This window comes from Bombina bombina, chromosome 4, assembly GCF_027579735.1.
Source record: "Bombina bombina isolate aBomBom1 chromosome 4, aBomBom1.pri, whole genome shotgun sequence".
NCBI lineage: Eukaryota > Metazoa > Chordata > Amphibia > Anura > Bombinatoridae > Bombina > Bombina bombina.
Window position 1 is genome coordinate 966,130,448 of NC_069502.1, and position 19,126 is coordinate 966,149,573.

A 19,126-nucleotide genomic window follows, 5' to 3' on the forward strand; every position below is an offset into this window, starting at 1 on the left:
TGCAGAGTTCTTTGATTACTCAAAATTAAAGAGACATGAAACCCAATTTTTTCTTTCATGATTCAGATAGAGGATACAATTAAAAAAAAATGTTTCCAATGTATTTCTATTATCATATTTACTTTGTTCTCATGGTAGCCTTTCATGAAAATAACCTACATATATCTGGAGAACTATATGGAAGCAGTTTTGTAAGAATGCTTGCATTTGATGCTTCAAATATTTGCACACTCCTGAGCATACCTATCTGCAGGCATCAAAAGACAAAGTCAATTGGAAAGGTTTTTCAAAACTGTATGCTCTATTTGAATCATGAAATAAACATGTTGGGTTTCATTTCTCGTAAATGAAAAGTTCAAGATACAGTATAAAAGAGACATAAAACTCAAAACTTGGTTCCAATAAAAATGTGTAGCAAAAAATGTAATGTACTTTCATTACTTATTTTGCTACTAAAAAACTAGTTTTTCCAGGGCAGATGAAAAGTGCATCCAGCAGGATTTAGAGCCCTGCAACAGTGTACACAGTGATTGCTTGATCCCTGTTAGTGGCTCATATATATTCTTAACTGGTCACTCACAAGACTTTTCAAAACAATGTAAATGTTACTAATAATATAGGCTTTAAAAGCATTGGAAACAAATTGTATGCAATGCAGTGCTTAAAGGGACATTGTACTCTAAAATGTCCTCCTTTATACTACTATCCATTTTACCTTCTAGAACTATTGGTTTACAAATAGCTCCTTTGATTTTTTAAAATAGCTATTTTTGCTTGTTTAAACTGACATCTATACTGAAAATGTAAATACTGCAGTACTGGATATAGACCAGCTACAAGTGAGACAGAGAGACTGTGTATTTGAAAGGGTAGCCTGCAGCAGCTTTGAATATAACAATCTTGCTACTATTTGTTCTGAAACTAGAATTATACATTCTAGAGTCAAGGTACCTGAATATGTTTTTATCCCTGTAGCAAATAATAGATTAAAAAAAATATTTAAATGTATATACATATACATACACACATACATACACATACTGTACATACACACACACACATACTGTACATACACACACATACATACACACACTGTACATACATACACATACACACTATAAAATGAATATACTAACTGATATAGTACTGTAAAATGATCTCTTAAAAGGGACAATAAAGTCAAAATTAAATTTTCATGATTTGGATAGAGCATGCAATTTTGAAAAAACTTTCCAATTTACTTCTGTTATCAAATTTGCTTTGTTTTTGGTATTTTTTATTGAAGAGTAATACTTTTTAGGCGCATAAGAGCTCAGGAGTGTGCACGTGTCTTTAGTACTCTATGGCAGCAGTGTTTTGCAACATTGTATAACAAAGCTACAAATAATGTTGCAAAACACTGCTGCCATAGAGTACTAAATTCGTGCACACTCCTGAGCTCTTATGCGCCTAAAAAGTTTTACTCTTCAATAAAAGATACCAAGAGAATTTGATAACAGAAGTAAATTGGAATGTTTTTTTATTTTTTAATTGCATACTCTATCTGAATGCTCAAACTTTAATTTTGACTTTACTGCCCTTTAATTGTTCCATAATGTGATCACACGGAGTGTCACACTGTCTTACAGTCTGAATAAAGTGTTATACTGTCAGTATGAAAAAGTACACAAAAATGGACACAAACTATAAACAGCATTTTATTACAAGGCACCAGCACCCATCCATATTATTTATAATAAAGTTCATACGAAAAAAAAAATCTGTATAAAATAATCTCATCTTTTTACATTCATTGTTAGCAAGTTGTCTGTATATTAGCTTTTGTTAACTGTTTATATCACAATATTTACATATACAAATAGCTGTATAATCCTTTAGAAAGATTGTACCTCACCATAATGATTGAGATAATTCTATTCTAAAAATTACTTGTCTTTTTGCAAAAAAAAAAATTTGCATTTCAAAAGTACATTCAGTTTATTATTATTTTAATTTAAAAAAGCCCTTCGCCTTTAAAAATGACTATAAAATAAAGGAAGAATTTCATATTCTATGTAAACTGCATAAAAATCCAGTATGTCATATTTACTCCACCTTCTCCTCTTCCTCAGGACTCATCTGAAGAGTCGATGTTATTCTGTTTTGTAAAAGGGCAGCCAGTTTTTTGGTGGTCTTTTTAAGAAAGGCACTTCCAGGGTGGCTTTCAAGAACATGCAGATACAAATCCTCTTGGGACGGCCCCGTATAGCCGCAATCTTCACAGACAAATAGTTTGCCCCTTCGCTGTTTGTAGGCAAAACCCTGCTGCACTCCATGAATTTTTTTAAGGTGAGATTCTAAAGAACAGCGTTGAGTAAATGCTTTGTTGCAAATCTCACACTTGTATGGGCGGATTCCTGCAATTTAAGAGAAGAAAAAGGTATTTAAATCCCATTTGATACCTCCCTGCCAATAGAGTTATTTTCTCTTTGTAATGGTTTCAGACATTTGACTTTTTTTTCTGTTGCTTATTCAATGTGTTTAATCCTTGAGAAAAAAAAAAGTTAGTCATTCTTTTAACCCCTTGAGTGCTAACGAGGGCTCTGAGCCATCGCAAATTGCCTCAGTCAGATTCTAATGATGGCTCAGAGCAGTCGCTAGCACTCTCCCACCTTGAGGGACATCTGGGGGCTCCCACCCGCTCCTACCCCGACGATCTGGCCTGCATAGTGACAAGCATCGCCGGGGCTTCAGGTTTCGCACAGTGACGTCATGCACAATGACGTGATGACGTCACTGCGCATCTTTATTTAAAAAATACAAAAGACAGTATAGGAAAATGGGGTTTGCTGCTTAGAAGCCTGTATATCAGGCATCTTAACAGCTACAGACCCCCAAGACCCAGGTAATCGCCTAACCTTTCCAACGGTATAAGTCTAGGGGATCTGAAAAAAAAAGTTTAAAAAAAAAATGATTTAAAAAAAATAAAATAAAAACCCCTCAATCCAGCTTAGCACCCAGGTGGGAATGTGCTTAGCACTCAAAGGGTTAAATGACATATCTGAGACACCCGTGTGCATTTTAAAAATTATTCTGTAAAATGAGTTCAGCAGAACCGTCAGTGATTCAGTGAACTGATCTTTGATTTATAAAATTACAGTTTGGAGATTCCCTTCACTTTTATAATATGATATCAGATCAGCTAAGAACGACCTTAAAGGGACGGTCAACACTAAAATTGTTATTGTTTAAAAAGATAGATAATGCCTTTAATACCCACTTCCCAGCTTTGCACAGCCAGCGTTGTTATATTAATATACGTTATAACATTTAAAATTTCTGCCTGTTTCTAAGCCACTACAGACAGCCTCTTAATTTGATTTTCACAACAGGAGACTGCTAGTTCATGTGGGCCATATAGATAACATTGTGTTTACGCACATGGGTTGTGGATGACACTGCACTAATTGGTTAAAATGCAAGTCAATAGATAATAAATAGCCATGTGATCAGGGGGCTGTCAAAAGAATCTTAGATACAAGGTAATCACAGAGGTTAAAAGTGTATTAATACAATCATAATGGTTATGCAAAACTGGGGAATGGGTAATAAAGGGAGTATCTATCTTTTTAAACAATAACAATTTTGGAGTTGACTAGGGACATAAAACACATTTTCTTGCAATAAATTACCATACCATTATAGTATAAAACTTTCTAGATACAGTAACACTTTGATTGCTGCAATATTTTTCCATGGACCAAAACTTGGCCTTATTTGGAGGAGCCAATTCAGATTTGTTACTGGAGTGGATAACTGTTAACAAAATATCCATTGTTTTGTGCTTCTTTATTTATAATTTTATTTCTGATGTTCCTCTTAAAATAGGAAGCTGCTGTATTATTAACAAAAGGGCTTATGGTAAACAACAAAAGCCAATGTTTATTTAAACCATAATGCATTTATATTAGATTGCAACTGAAAAAACAATGCTGAAACCCAAATTAAAAGGGGTATTGTACTGTAACATTTCTTCACCTTAACGTCTTTACAATTATCCGTTTAACCTGAAATTAGAGCGCAACTCACTTCGGAATTCTTTGTGTTTAACCCACGTAAAACACATAGATTAAAGGGTTATGAAACACAAAAATGGTTTTCTTTTATGATTTAGACAGAGCACACCATTTTAAAAAAGTTTCCAATTTACTTCTATTATAATTTTGCTTTATTTCTATGATATTCTTTGTGGAAGAGATACCTAGGTAGGATTCTGGAGCACTACATGGCAGGAAATAGCGCTGCCCTCTAGTGCTCAAAAACAAAATAAAATTGACAATAGAAGTAAATTAGAAAGTTGTATAAAATCGAATCATGAAAGAAACATTTGGCTCCATAGCCTGTACTACAAAGATTGCACGCTCTAAATAAATTAGAACGTTTTGTTTTTTTTTACATTACAATATACCTTAAAAAGATGCACAAGTATGCAGGAATTTGTTAATAAAACTATTATTGTATTCTGTGTTAATGGATTATTTTACTCTACCAGCTGTTTAACCCCTTAATAATCAGTGATGTACCCTGATACCTGCAGCCGGAAAGGGAGGTCATAATAGTGAGGTAATGCTGCTCACGGCGAGACGTGCGCTACTATGACCTGAAAAACCCTTAACGACCAGTGACGTACATTGTGGGTTGTTAAGGGGTTAATAATGTGAAAGAACTAAGTCTTTAAACTCGAACTTGAATTCCAAATAAAATTGATACATCTATACACTGAAACCACTTGATCTTTGCAGGTTATCATTCATATACAGTATGGACAGAAGATGAATAATACCCATGTACATTTTTCAAGGGCTATGCCCCTGCAATCCAAAACATTATATATTTTATTAACAAAGTAGCAGCTTTTAATGGTTTAAATAAACTTACAAAACTAAAGAGAAATGAAAAGTATATGCAGTGTATATCTCTTGACATAAAAAATTTGTTTAAATGACCACCAAACACGGTAGTATTCAACAACTTACAAATAAACAATAGAAAGACAATGCAATAGCACTTTAAATGTGAAATGAGCAGAAGAATATTTTCTCACAATTTTCAAAGTTAATCCAAAATTTCCCTACCCCTGTACCATGTGACAGCCATCAGAAAATCAAAAAATTTATGTGTGTATATATATATATATATATATGTGTATATATATATATATATATATATATATATATATATATATATATATATATATATAACTGATGCACATGCTCAGTACTAGCTAGAGCCTCAGATAGTGTGCATATAAAAAGAATGTGCATTTTTTTATAAAAGACATATTGGATTTATTTTTATAATTGAATGCTCTATCTGAATCATGAAGCTTTGAATTTTGACTTTAGTGGTCCTTTAATATCAGGATAAAGGGTGGGGCCAATAAATTTTGCAAAGATACAACATAATTCTGTAATTAAATTCTTCAAAACATCAACATTAGGGTCTTTATTGTGCACAGATGTAACACAGCTATTACTCAGTAGAAAACTACAGTGCAGGGCACATTTGCAACTTAGTAATTATGAAAAGCTGGTTATTATGATTGTATTTGTGTATTTGGAAACTGCTATCAGTATTATGAGCAAACCAAAACACAGTTGACTCAGGATTTTCAGACTTTGAGCATATAGTACACACCTTGAGCTGCAAAGAGCTGGTGATAACAGAGGACAAAGTTTGCACTTCCTCCTGGTACGGCAGTGGTAGCTTTAGAAGCAGTTAACCCTTTCATGCCAACATAGAATTACAGCCCATGGTGCACACATTTTATTTTAAATCATTCACTGTTAGATGAGCTAGAATTTAATTTTGTCAATTTGAGCAAAAAACATCTGCATCCAATTGAATATTTTATTTTCTAAATAATTTGAAATATGGTTCAGTTCATATATATCCCTTGTTCAGCATAAAATACAAATATTTCCTGTAATTATTATTATTACTACTGAGGCAGGCAGATAAATAGCCAACAAAATTTTCATTAAGGACACGGAGGACACAGAAGTCAAAATTAAAAGACCATTAAATAAAGTAAAATATTATATTCAACAGATGAATGACAAAAATACAATGCAATAACACTTACTCTGAATTTCAAATGAGCAATAGTCCCCCCCCCCCCCATTTCCCTGCTCCTTTATCATGTGACAGCCATCAATGAATCACAGACTCATATGTACACACTGAACTATTCTACGTGGTCAATAGGATCTGGTGCCTCAGAAAGTGTGCATATAAAAATACATCATTTTATAATGGCAAAAGTAAAAAAAAAATTTTTTAAATTGCATGTCCTTTATGAATAATAACAGTTTCATTTCACTTTACTATCCCTTTAAAGTTTCATGGTTCACATAAAGAGTGCAGTTTAAAAAACAAAACCAAAACCAAACTTTCCAATTCACTTTTCTTATCAATTTTACTTCCTTCTATTGGTATTCATTGTTGAAACATAGCTCCGTTCTCTGAGTGCATACCTAGTTAGCCTCAGGAGCGTGCATGTGTCTTGCATTACATGGCAGCAATGTTCTACATTGTTGCTAACATTGCTACAATATAGTTCTCGAGTGTACATTTCAGGGCCTAGCTTTGTATCCTCTTATGAAAAGGAACTACATTTAAGAAGATTATTTATTAAAACTAGATTACAACACATTTAGACGTTTTCACCATAACAGGGTTTTTCTTTCTTTATTTCTTATTAATATCATTTATCTACAGTAAATTAATTTGACTTGGAAACCAGCAGAGGGCAGTAGAGAAACAAATAAAGTGTTCACATTCATACCTGTGTGAGTCCTCACATGTCTCTTCAGATCAAAGGTATCATTAAATCCTTTCCCACAGAAGGTGCAGAGATGCCGCTTTACTTGGTTATGACACTTAAGGTGACGGTTGAGCATGCGCTGTAAGCGGAAGCCTTTACCACATATTTCGCAGCTGTAAATCTCTTCATTGCAGCTTCCAGTTGTAAACTAGGGGATAATATGAAAGCAATGATTCAGTATGAAAACACAAGCTTAAAAATGTACAGCAATTAACTATGGAGAATGTTCAGTCTGTAAAGAAGACATTAAAGGGACAGTAAAGTCATAATTAGACATTTGTGATTTAGACAGAACATACAATTTTAAATAACTTTCCAATTTACTTCTATAATTTAAATTGCTTCCTTCCCTTGTTATCCTTTGCTGAAAGGTTTATCTAGGTCAGCTCAGGAACAGCAAAGAACCTAGGTGCTAGCTGCTGATTGGTGGCTGCATATATATATACCGATTGTCATTGGCTCATCCATGTGTTCAGTTAGAAACCAGTAGTGCACGGCTGCTCCTTCAACAAATGATACAAAGAGAATGAAGCAAATCTGATAATAGAAGTAAACTGGAAAGTTGTTTAAAATTGTATTTTCTACCTAAATCATGAAAGAAAACAATTGGGTTTTATGTCCCTTTCAAGGGACATGAAACCCACATTTTTTCTTTCATTATTCAGATAGAGAATACAATTTAAAAAAAAAAAAGTTTCCAGTTTAGATCTATTATCAAATATGCTTTGTTTGCTTGATATTCTTTGTTGAAGAGATACCTAGGTAGGGAGCGTGCACATGCCTGGAGCACTAAATTACAGGTAAATACTGCTACCCCCTAGTGTTCTTGCTAATGTATAACATTGTTGCAAAACATCTGCCATATAATGCTACAGACACGTGCACATGCCTGACCTTACATCCCTGCTTTTCAACAAAGGGTAACCATAAAATGAAGAAAATTTGATAATAGAAATAGATTGGAAAGTTATTTAAAATTGTATCAGAATAATTAAAGAAACATTTTGGGTTTTATGTCCCTTTAAATACATCTGATGGAGACATTACCACCTGACCCGCTGTGTATATATTGTGTGTGTGCGTGCGCATGTGACATTTTGTGAATTCATGTTTGCTGATCTGTGCTGGTCCCCACCCCTTTATAGAACATTGTAGTTAACTTTTTACTTTGTTTTATCTAAAAGATATCAATTCAAAATATAGCCAAATATCCTTTTTAGCCAGTTAAGTATGTCTTAGTAGAAAAAGCAGACACAATATTGCAGTAGTAGTTTCAATTTAAATAACTTCTACATAACTTTATTGCAGGTAAAAACTGCTCTTTCATTTGCATGATACTTTTCACTACAGTGTCCCTTTAATAGGGATTCTCAAGTCAAAATAAACCTTTATGATTCAGAAAGAACATGAAGTTTTAAGACACTTTCCAATTTACTTCCATTATCAAATTGTGCACAGTCTTTTTATATTCACACTTGCTAGGGAACAAGAGCCTACTGAGCATGTGCACAAGCTCACAGGGTATACGTATACTAGTCTGTGATTGGCTGATGTCTATCACATGATACAGGGGGCCGGAAAATGGGAGAAAAAATTAATTTGCCAGAAAAAAAAAAAAATCTACTGCTTATTTGAAATTCAGAGTAGGTGTTATTGCATTGTCTTTTTATTATGCACTTGTTAATTCTGCAATTCTACTGCATTTAGTGGTCACTCACTTTTGCGGTTAGGGCCACACAAAAAAAACTGGTTAATCTTGCTGAGACTAAAAGGAACAACTCATTGGTATTCAATAAAGGTTAACAAAACAACAGCAATTAAATTATATGTTTTGCATAAAAAATAAAAAAGGATATGAAAGTTAAGATAGATCATGCAATGTTAAGGGACATTTTCAATTTACTTCTGTTTTCAAATTTGCTTTGTGAGCTTATTATAATTTGTTGGTAGGTTCAAGAGCAGCAATGCACTACTGGGAGCTAGCTATACACATATGCCTCGACACTGTCTTACCAGATGTGTTCAGCTAGCTCACAGTAATGCATTGTTGCTCAGACTTTAACACTATTGGTTTAACCCCTATGTACATTAGAGCATTTTCTTGTTTGCACTTTTAGGTCTGTTTAAGCTTTTTTTTTTAAACTTATACTAAAATTAATGAATATTTGTGCACTAATCTAATAGAACTGCCACAGTACACATGGACACACTTCTGCAAATATTAAAGAAAAGTTGATATGTGTGTAATTATAACAGAAACGGCTGTTTTTTTACAGGTGCTTTATTCCTACAATATATATATATATATATATATATATATATATATATATATATATATATATATAATTTATTTTGTAATTTTCCCTATGGGCCTTGCACCCAGACTTGTCTGGGGTTAACTGCCCGTGACTCTGGAGACAGCACAGCTTTCTGAGAGTGCTATTAGCACCCAGGGCTGAGCATGTTGCAGGGTCATGGGATGTGTACCCAGTCTAGTCTGAGAGTGTAGTCCCCTTCCGTGTTTTAATTATATATATATATATATATATATATATATATATATATATATATATATATATATATATATATATATATATATATATAATTTTTTCATAAAGAAAGTATTTGCAAAGCCTGATTTTTATAATTGAAAATGCAGCAATATTTTCTTTCAGTTACATATAGTCCCCATTACCACCCATATCCTAGATATATGCCCAAACAGTTGAACTCAAACCTAATCCTTAGTAGCATCTGTTTGCCGGCTTTATGCCTAAACATCAAAACCGTTAAACCTGATCATATATATATGCCCCTAGCATTACCGAATACTTGCACCAACTCAGATGATGATGATGATGTGCCTGTCCCCAGGAACCACTGCAAATCAGATTAACACCAAAGTATCAGCTTCCAGGTCAGCTGCATGTTCCTATGATCCTCTGAATGCAAATTAAGGGTCAGATTACAAGTGGAGTGGTATTTAACGCTCCCGCTCGTGTGCTAACACAGCTAGAAGTAAGGTTTTTGGTTGCCTTGGGTAGCGCTTGTATTACAAGTTAATCACTTAATTGCAAAGGGCTCCAATGCACTATATATATATATATATATATATATATATATATATATATATATATATATATATATATATATATATATATATATATGTGTGTGTGTATACATATGTATAAATAAATACATATATACACACATATAAATACATCTGTACACACAAACATACTGTGTGTGTATAATTATATATATATATATATATATATATACATACACACATACACACACACCTTTAGACATGTATACGTATGTATCTATGTTAAAGCCCTTTGCCTGCCTTTTTTTTCTAGCACCAGAGACTTCATATCTTTGAGCCCTTATAACTTTTTTATGCAATATATAAATATATATATATATATATATATATATATATATATTTTATCAGATGGCGTTATTGTGAGTGTAACTGTACTTTGTAATTTATTTTTTATGTTTTGTGACACTTTTTTGTTTCGCAAAACAGTTAACCAGAGTTCTGAGGACACAGTAATCATTCTAGCGTAAATCGCGATTGTGCTCATGCCTTTACTTTCAACTTGTAATATGAGCGCTACACCCAATGCGCACAAACACCAGCCATAAACCCCTTTTCACTTGCGCGTAACTGTTAGCGCGCCACACTTAATCTGGCCCTAAATGACCAAACATCAGACCCCACAGCAGACATGTTTCAAGCAACCACTGTTTTCAAACTTTCCCAAATATAAGCACTCAGATGAGATCTACATGAAAGACCAATCAGGCATAGCTTGTCTCTGAAATATAATATTATAATACGGGGTGGATTATAATACAGGGTGGATTATTTCATGTGAAATTTAGGAACAAGCCAGAATTTTAAAAAGTATATTAAATAAAATGTGTGTACATTGCAAAAGAGCTTAATTTTTGTTTGGAATGTACAGTATTTAAAACTATAATTCTGTTTGCAAAATATGCATTGTTTTTCAATCCGGGGACATACCCCTTATTATTGTTCATTTGTATAGTGCCACAAACCTCCGTAGCGCTGGGTACAGAGAAAGGGGTAAACAGTGATAAAATACAAAACATAACAGACTAAACAAAACTAGTGCATGAGGAGTAGGGCACTGTGCTAAAGAGCTTACAGTCTACAGACTGAGGGGGAAGAGACATAGGGTTTGGGGTAGCTTGTCACATTGTAGTTGCAGCAACAAGTCAAATCAGTTTAAGACTTATTTTGGGTAGGGTGAAAAACAGAGGAGAGATGGTAATCCTCGCTTTAACATTCCTTTAATTTAGTTATAAAATCCCCTTTGCAGTGTCCAATCAAAGGGACAGTATACACTCATTTTCATATAACTGCATGTAATAGACACTACTATAAAGAATAATATGCACAGATACTGATATAAAAATCCAGTATAAAACAGTTTAAAAACTTACTTAGAAGCTCTCAGTTTACCTCTGTTGAAGAGATAGCTGGAAAGCCCACTGCAAATGGGAAATAAGACACTCCCCCCCTCCCCCTTCTTTTGCATATGAAAAGACCCTTTACACAAACAGGAGCAAGCTGGAGTAGGTAGCTGAGCGTATTCACATAAAACTTTGGGGCTTGGTTAGGAGTCTGAAAATCAGAGCAATGTTATTTAAAAATAAGCAAAACTATACATTAATTTAAAAAAAAAACTTTATGGGCTATATAAATAGATTATCTACAAAACATTTATGCAAAGAAAAAATGAGTGTATAATGTCCCTTTAAGGACAATATAAATTCATTATTGCACTGATTAAACAATCACTGTGCTGCATGTAGGCTGGTCAGAGCTCTACTGTAACCTCTCTGGGGCAGTGGAAAAACTGCAATTGTCAAGCAGACATTAAAAAGTATTAAAGGGACAGTCTACTTGAAAATGTTTCTTGTTTAAACAAATATATATAATATTTTTGTTACCCATTCACCAGTTTTGCATAACCAACTCTGTTATATTAATACACTTTTAACCTCTGTGATTACCTTGGATCTAAGCCCTTATCACGTGGCTTTTTATTATCTATTGGCTTGCATTTTAGACAATTAGTGTAGTGTCAGCCACAACTCCACAGGAGAGAGAACAATGTTATCTATATGGCCCACATGAACTAGCCTTGTCTTGTTGTGAAAAGCTAATAAAAATGCATGCGATAAGAGGCTGTCTGTAGTGGCTTAGAAACAGGCAGAAATTTAGATGTAAATGTTATAAAGTATATTAATATAACAATGTTGCTTGTGCAAAGCCAAGGAATAGGTAGTAAAGGTGTTATCTATCTTTTTAAACAATTAAAAATGTTGGTGTAGACTGTCCCTTTAACTAAAATATAAAAGAGGCACTAGAGTGTACAAACAATGAATGTGTGGAATATAGCAATGTTAAAGGGACATGAAACCTAATATTTTTAATTTCATGATTCAGACAGAGAATACAATTATAAAAAAAGTTCCAATTTACTTATATTTTCAAATCTGCTTTGTTCTTGTGTTATTCTTTATTGAAGAGATATCTAGATAGGTACTGTGCACGTCTGGAGCACTACATGACAGGAAGTAGTGCAGCCATCTAGTGCTCTTGTTATTTATAACATTGTTGCAAAACTGCTGTCATATAGTGCTGCAGACACGTGCACACTCCTGATCTCACCTTCCAGCTTTTCAACAAAGCAAAAGAAGATAGTCGCACCACCAAGTTAATCAAATGAAGTGCTTTATTGAGCCAAATTCAAAAAGTCAGCAACATTTCGGACACAAGTCCTTAATCATGCATTAATCTTGCATGATTAAGGACTTGTGTCCGAAATGTTGCTGATTTTTTTAATTTGGCTCAATAAAGCACTTCATTTGATTAACTTGGTGGTGCGACTATCATCTTTTGCTATATTGACTGGGGGTATTGTGCAGTGCCCCCTAGTTTGCACACCTTGGATCCCAGGTGCTGGACTTCTGGAATTTTATGCTTTTCAACAAAGGAATAACAAGAAAACTAATATAATTTGATGATTACAATACATTGGAAAGTTGTTTAAAATTGTATATTCTATTTGAATCATGAAAAACCCTGTGAGATAGCAATAAAAGAGTTTATAAAGTAATAATATTCAGCCTAGATTGAAAAGTAGTTTTTTTTTACCTCAAAAACCCTGCTAAGGACAAAGTTGCAACAAGGTAGCAGCCATTACTTTAAAGAAAGTCAGGGAAAATCGGAAAGACCTTCATTTTTATAATTAAATTAAAAGGCAAAGGGGGCAAAATGAATAATGAAAAGTATTATGAAAATATTTTAAATAAACAATCATAATATTTGCTTTGCATTCTTTTGAAATAGGATTGTGCTAAATATTTTTGACGCCTGAACTAAAAATGATTTTTCTTCATTTTAATAAGAAAAAATACATTGATTTGTGAGCATGGATGTAGTTAAAAGACCAGTCAACACAGTAGATTTGCATAATCAACAAATGCAAGATAACAAGACAATGCAATAGCACTTAGTCTGAACTTCAAATGAGTGGTAGATATTTTCTTCTGACAATTTTAAAAGTTATGTCTTTTTCCACTCCCCCTGTAGGGTACCATGTGACAGCCATCAGCCAATCACAAATGCATACACGCTTATTCTTGCACATGCTCAGTAGGAACTGGTCACTCAAATAGTTTAAATATTAAAAGACTGTGCACATTTAGTTAATGGAAGTAAATTAGAAAGTTGTTTAAAATGGCATGCTGTTTCTGAATAATTAAAGTTTAATTTTGATTAAAGGGACAGTATACACTCATTTTCATATAACTGCATGTAATAGACACTACTATAAAGGATAAGATGCACAGATACTGATATAAAAATCCAGTATAAAATGGTTTAAAAACTTACTTAGAAGCTTTCAGTTTAGCTCTGTTGAAAAGGCAGCTGGAAAGCCCACTGCAAATGGGAAATAAGACACTCCCCCCCCCCCCCTTCTTTTGCATAGGAAAAGACCCTTTACACAAACAGGAGCAAGCTGAAGAAGGTAGCTAACGGTATTCAAATAAAACTTTGGGGCTTGGTTAGGAGTCTGAAAATCAGAGCAATGTTATTTAAAAATAAGCAAAATTATACAGTTAAAAAAAAAAAAAAAAAACAAAAAACAAAAAAACTTTATGGGCTTTATAAATAGATCATCAACAAAACTTTTATGCAAAGAAAAAATGAGTGTATAATGGCCCTTTAAGTGCCCCTTTAAAGGGACAATGTACTGTAAAAGCATGTTCAAAATGACTTGTCATACAAGCTGCAAAGTTTAAATGTATGAGAAATTGCTTCTTTTGATTTATTTTTGTATATGAAATAGCTGCGTTTGTTCTTTAAAACCACAACCCATTAAAATAAGTTGAGCTTGTGGGGAAATCAGATCTCCTTATCAATTTCTGTACACACACACACATCATTATTTATGTCTAGAGGGAATAATTGAAAATTAACATTTTATTACTTATGTCTCCTACTCATTACTGGGAGTGAAATTTGTTCTGCTGGCTTACCTTACACTGCTTTTCTATAGCTTTCAGTATAGGTATAGTATAGGTAGGGATGTTAATGACAAAAGTGCCTATTTCAAATATTTCAAAAGTAAAGGTAAATTAGCTACCATTTAATACACCCTATCAGGTAAAATGGATCATTAGGAACAAATTAAAGGGAAGAACAATTTAGGATACACCAGCCTTTAAATGATTTGCACGAAAGTGAAAAAAGGAAGCTAATAAAATTGATACAAGTAAGATTCTATTAAATAATTAATAATACATATTATTAATGTCTCTGTTTAGCATAAAAAAATCTAAAAAACACAAACTATAAAATATTTTCAAAAGAACAAAAATGTTTATATAATTTTATATATATACACACACACACATATATATATATACACACACACATATATACACATACACACACACACACACAGAGATATTGGTATTAAACCCCTGTTGGTGTAATTTCTTTACAATAGTTTATAACCTCTAGCTTTTCACTAGTCTGCTCACAGATATTGATCCTTTAGAGGAATGCATGCACCATCAGTTACTCTGAACACTGCATCAGCTATGTTCCATTTCCTCTGGGTTTTTAGTTATTTGACACTACACTAGTTTGTAGCTTAAAAAAACTTTTTTGTCTAAGTGATCAAAGGATTTGGTGTTCAATTAATGTTAGAGGGGGAGGGTTTGTTGTATCTTTCCTGAAGCTAGGTAGGTGTACTGGTAAACATAATAACATAAGTACTTGAATGAACTACCCATATCTACTGAATTGAGATATTATATACCTACTAAATTAAAAGAAAATGATATATATATATATATATATATATTTATTTATTAAATGGTTAAAATAAATAAAGCCATTTCTTGTAAATTACATATAACATAAAAAACAGGGTAAGATTTTCCTATGATTAACCTCAAATAGTTTTAGTAGTAGTAAGAAGAACAAACACAAGTTTATATTATTTTCAAAGTAGTATTGTTAGAAAAGTGGAAAATCTAAATGAAACCATAAACTATAGATGCATATTATATTCCAGTTGAAAATCATATCAAAACATTTTCAAATGCTTGCAGACAATTAGTATAGCTCTTTATAGTAATTAATTTTGATAAATTGTATCTTAAGAGAATATTGTAATATAAATTTTAATATACTGTATATGAGTAATTAAAGGGACAGTCTACCATAGAATTTGTATTGTTTTAAAAGATAGATAATCCCTTTATTACCCAGTTTTGCATAACCAACAGTTATATTAATATACTTTTTACCTTTGTTATTACTTTGTATCCTAACATCTTCTGACAGCGCCAGATCACATTACTTTATTTATTATCTATGGACTTGCATTTAGTACTGTGTTGTGCTAAATCTTAAATAACTCCTTGGGTGTGAACACAATGCTATCTATATGGCCAACATGAACTAACAGTCTCCTGATGTGAAAAGCAAATAAAAAAAGCATGTGATAAGAGGCTGTCTTTAGTGGCTAAGAAACAGGCAGAAATGTAGATGTTTTAAGGTTATAAAGTAGATTAATATATTAGTTAGTTATGCAAAGCTGGGGAATGGGTAGTAAAGGTGTTATCTATCTTTTTAAACAATAACAATTTTAGTGTAGACTGTCCCTTTAATGCAGGTCATTGGAAGATATGTGCCATATTATTAATGATTTATTGACAAATACACAGAATTTAGGGGTTTTCTGAGCCACTTATACTGTTCAATGCTTGAGATTATATTAGATATAAAGTTACATAATTTGTGTCTTTTTAAAGTGAAGGTCAATTTTGATGAATAAGTGCCCGGTTTGTAATAATCCTATTAAAACCAAGGGCACTTTAATTCATCAAAATTGACATTTCAAAAATTTACCTTTTAATCCTGAAAGCTGCTCCGTTGATTCCCCCGGCTGTCTGAAGCCCCTGCTTACGTCAGAAATGATGAATCCGACTTCGTCCAATCACTGCGTTTCCCCAGGGGGGTCATGGCCTGAGGGAATGCCGTGATTGGATGAAGCCGGGTTCGTCATTTTGGGCCCGCCAAGAGGACTTGCAACGGGCAGAGGAAGCGCTGCAGCAGCTTTCAGGATTAAAAGGTTTTGAAGAAAAACCCTTGAAATGTTAATTTTGATGAATTAAAGTGCCCTTGTTTTTAATAGGATTATTAAAAACCGGGCACTAATTTGTCAAAACTGACCTTCACTATACAATTAAAACTGTGTTGCAAATACAAAATACATCAAAGACTCTTTAGTTTAGTGACACCATTCAGTGTCACAGCCTTCAGATAGTGAGTGTCAAAAGAAGCCGTATCACTCATTTTAAAGGGATAGTAACCAAAAAACTATTTGTGCATATGAAATCGCCCTTTAAAAAAAAAAATGCATAACATTTTTTAATTTGAAGCAGCTGTCTACTTCATAGAAGTTACAAAATTAAAACAGCTAGACAATCCGTGTAAACATAAAAATATATTTATTACTATAATACAAATTTAAGATCTCCTTTCAAATGAAATAAAAACACATAATTTTATCATAAAATATATTAAAAGGGTATGAAAGGCAAAGAAAAACTTCCAGGATTTAGATAGAGAATGCATTCTTAAACAACTTTCAAATTTACATATATTATCAAATCTATATTGTTCTCTTGATATTCTATATGGAAGAGCATATTTAGGTAGGCTCAGGAGTGTGCATGTGTATTGAGCAGTGTTTGGAAACATATTTAGTGCTGGGTTATCCATGTCCATTGAATGATTAAAAAAAGAGAGAAAGAAATTGGTATACCTTGATTTTGGACCTTAAAGGTGGCTCTTGTTCTTGGGATATTGGAGAATGACCTTCATCTTCCTGTGTGCTTCTTTCTTCAGTAGAGGGTGTCAGGTCCCCACCTTGGTCACTGTTGTTAGGGGTAGTGATGCTACTGTTACAGCTGCTGGCCACACTACTGCTTCTCTCTGGGCTCTCCCCTGCAGGGTCCCCACCACTGCTGTTACTGCAGCTATCCTCATGGACATACTTCAGAATGCAATCAATGCTGACTGGAGACAAACACATGAAATGGATGTGAGCAGATAAGCAACACACAAAGGCACAGAATCACCTGCAGCAAACAGTTAGGCAAAGTTTTTTTTTCCTCTCAAGGAAAGGCAAATATGTACAGGAGACATTATCCCCGGGAGCTACAAGTAAAGGGGGAGGAGGAGAAGAAGAAGGTGAATTGGGGGAGGAGGCAGGTGAGGACTTTTCTCCCTGCTATTGCAGTGTTTGAACTGAGGGTGTAGTCTCTCTGTAAGGCTCTCATTAACAAGTCAATGGCAAGAAAAGCAAACAAATAGCTGGAGTGATGGCGTGGAGCTTTCCGTTAGATTGAAAGAAAAGAGTACCTGGTGTGTGCAAACTGAAACCATGAATGTTAGACAGGTGGCTACCAGATAGGTGTGTGAGTGGCCCAGCCCTCTATAGCTACAAAACTCCCAACGCAAAGTGCATGCGACATGGGGGCCCCTAAATAGCCACTATAAAGCAAACGCACAAGTAAAGGACAGCAGCACCTGTATCAGTTACATAAAGCAGCACATGAACACAAGCAGTGCCCTGTGACACGAGGGGACAATGCAAGGTGGTCCGTTTGTACAACTCCTATATACAGAATAATTAGTGCTAAGTCATCCTCTGCAAATAACAGTATCTATATATATATATATATAAAACTAATTTGTTCATGCATTGCCCTGCTATAAGCAACCAGTTTATTACTGTGAGTAGATTTATAACAATATCTACAGTAAAGTGACATCTAACAATGTGACATCAGCTCCTATAAAAGCGCGGTACATCATTATGCAGTCACCCCCGGTGGTGCCACGTCCCGCCTGTAACTTACCTGGGATATAGGTATCCGCTCTCTCCTCGTCTGGAAGTTCGTCCCAGTTGCGAACAACGGGCAGAGGATTTCTCCTCTTTACTAAGAAGGCTCTGGGCATGAGGACTCCTCACCTTGCGGAATATCCCTCAGAACTTTTTCTTTCCCCCCTTATTGGCACCTCCCTTCGTTTGCAGCAGTTATTTCAGTCACAGAGAAGAATAAAATGGAGATAAGGTGACTCAGGTAGCTCCGCTAGAATATTATCAGCGTTACCTTACAAAAAAAAAAAGTTACGAGAAGGTGGAATAGAAAATTCACCAGGAACTGAAGCAGTGAGCATGCGTGCTGCAAATATAACGGTGTCAACAAGCCCTCTTTACCTGTCTGACCGGTTAGAGCAGCTCAGTCCCTGCCCTTCCTCAGGCTGCTGAGTGTTTGCAGAAGAATGCAGCGTCTGAGAGCACAAGACAAAGCTGAGCCACCACTCGCCCAATCCTGGCCCAGGGGAACAAGACAAACCTTTTGGAGCCTATGCAAATTTTAGCACAAAAATAGTCTGGTGCCCACAGTTTTTGTTTATTTAAATTCAACTCAAATTATAAGGAGATAAATTAACAAAAAAGAGACAACTGTATGTTTAAAACAAACTGTTAGGGAAAAAAATGAATATAACAAGCTTGAGGTGTTGGTCAGTTAAAGGTCCAATCTTTTTATTGGTCTCTGTGTCCTAAAAAGAAGTAGTTTTAGAAAAAAAAAATTGAGGATACAAATGGTTCACAGAGGGTTTTT

General features: G+C 34.1%; 2 protein-coding genes across 2 annotated transcripts in view; one reads left to right on the plus strand and one right to left on the minus strand.

The window, feature by feature from the left end:
* MGME1 (mitochondrial genome maintenance exonuclease 1) overlaps window positions 1-2,242 on the plus strand; it is a 66,695-nt gene extending 64,453 nt beyond the window's left edge. The window contains exon 6 of the mRNA XM_053711989.1: window positions 2,112-2,242. The gene's annotated coding sequence lies outside the window, so the exon portion shown is untranslated. The remainder of the gene's footprint in view (window positions 1-2,111) is intronic.
* OVOL2 (ovo like zinc finger 2) lies at window positions 1,685-18,724 on the minus strand. Its single transcript, XM_053711992.1, has 4 exons — window positions 18,356-18,724; window positions 17,257-17,510; window positions 6,827-7,013; window positions 1,685-2,396 (listed from the first exon to the last, which is right to left on the minus strand). Exons 1-4 carry the CDS (start codon window positions 18,453-18,455, stop codon window positions 2,086-2,088), a joined length of 852 nt encoding a protein of 283 aa, XP_053567967.1. The 5' UTR covers window positions 18,456-18,724; the 3' UTR covers window positions 1,685-2,085.
* Between the last annotated feature and the right edge of the window lie 402 nt (window positions 18,725-19,126).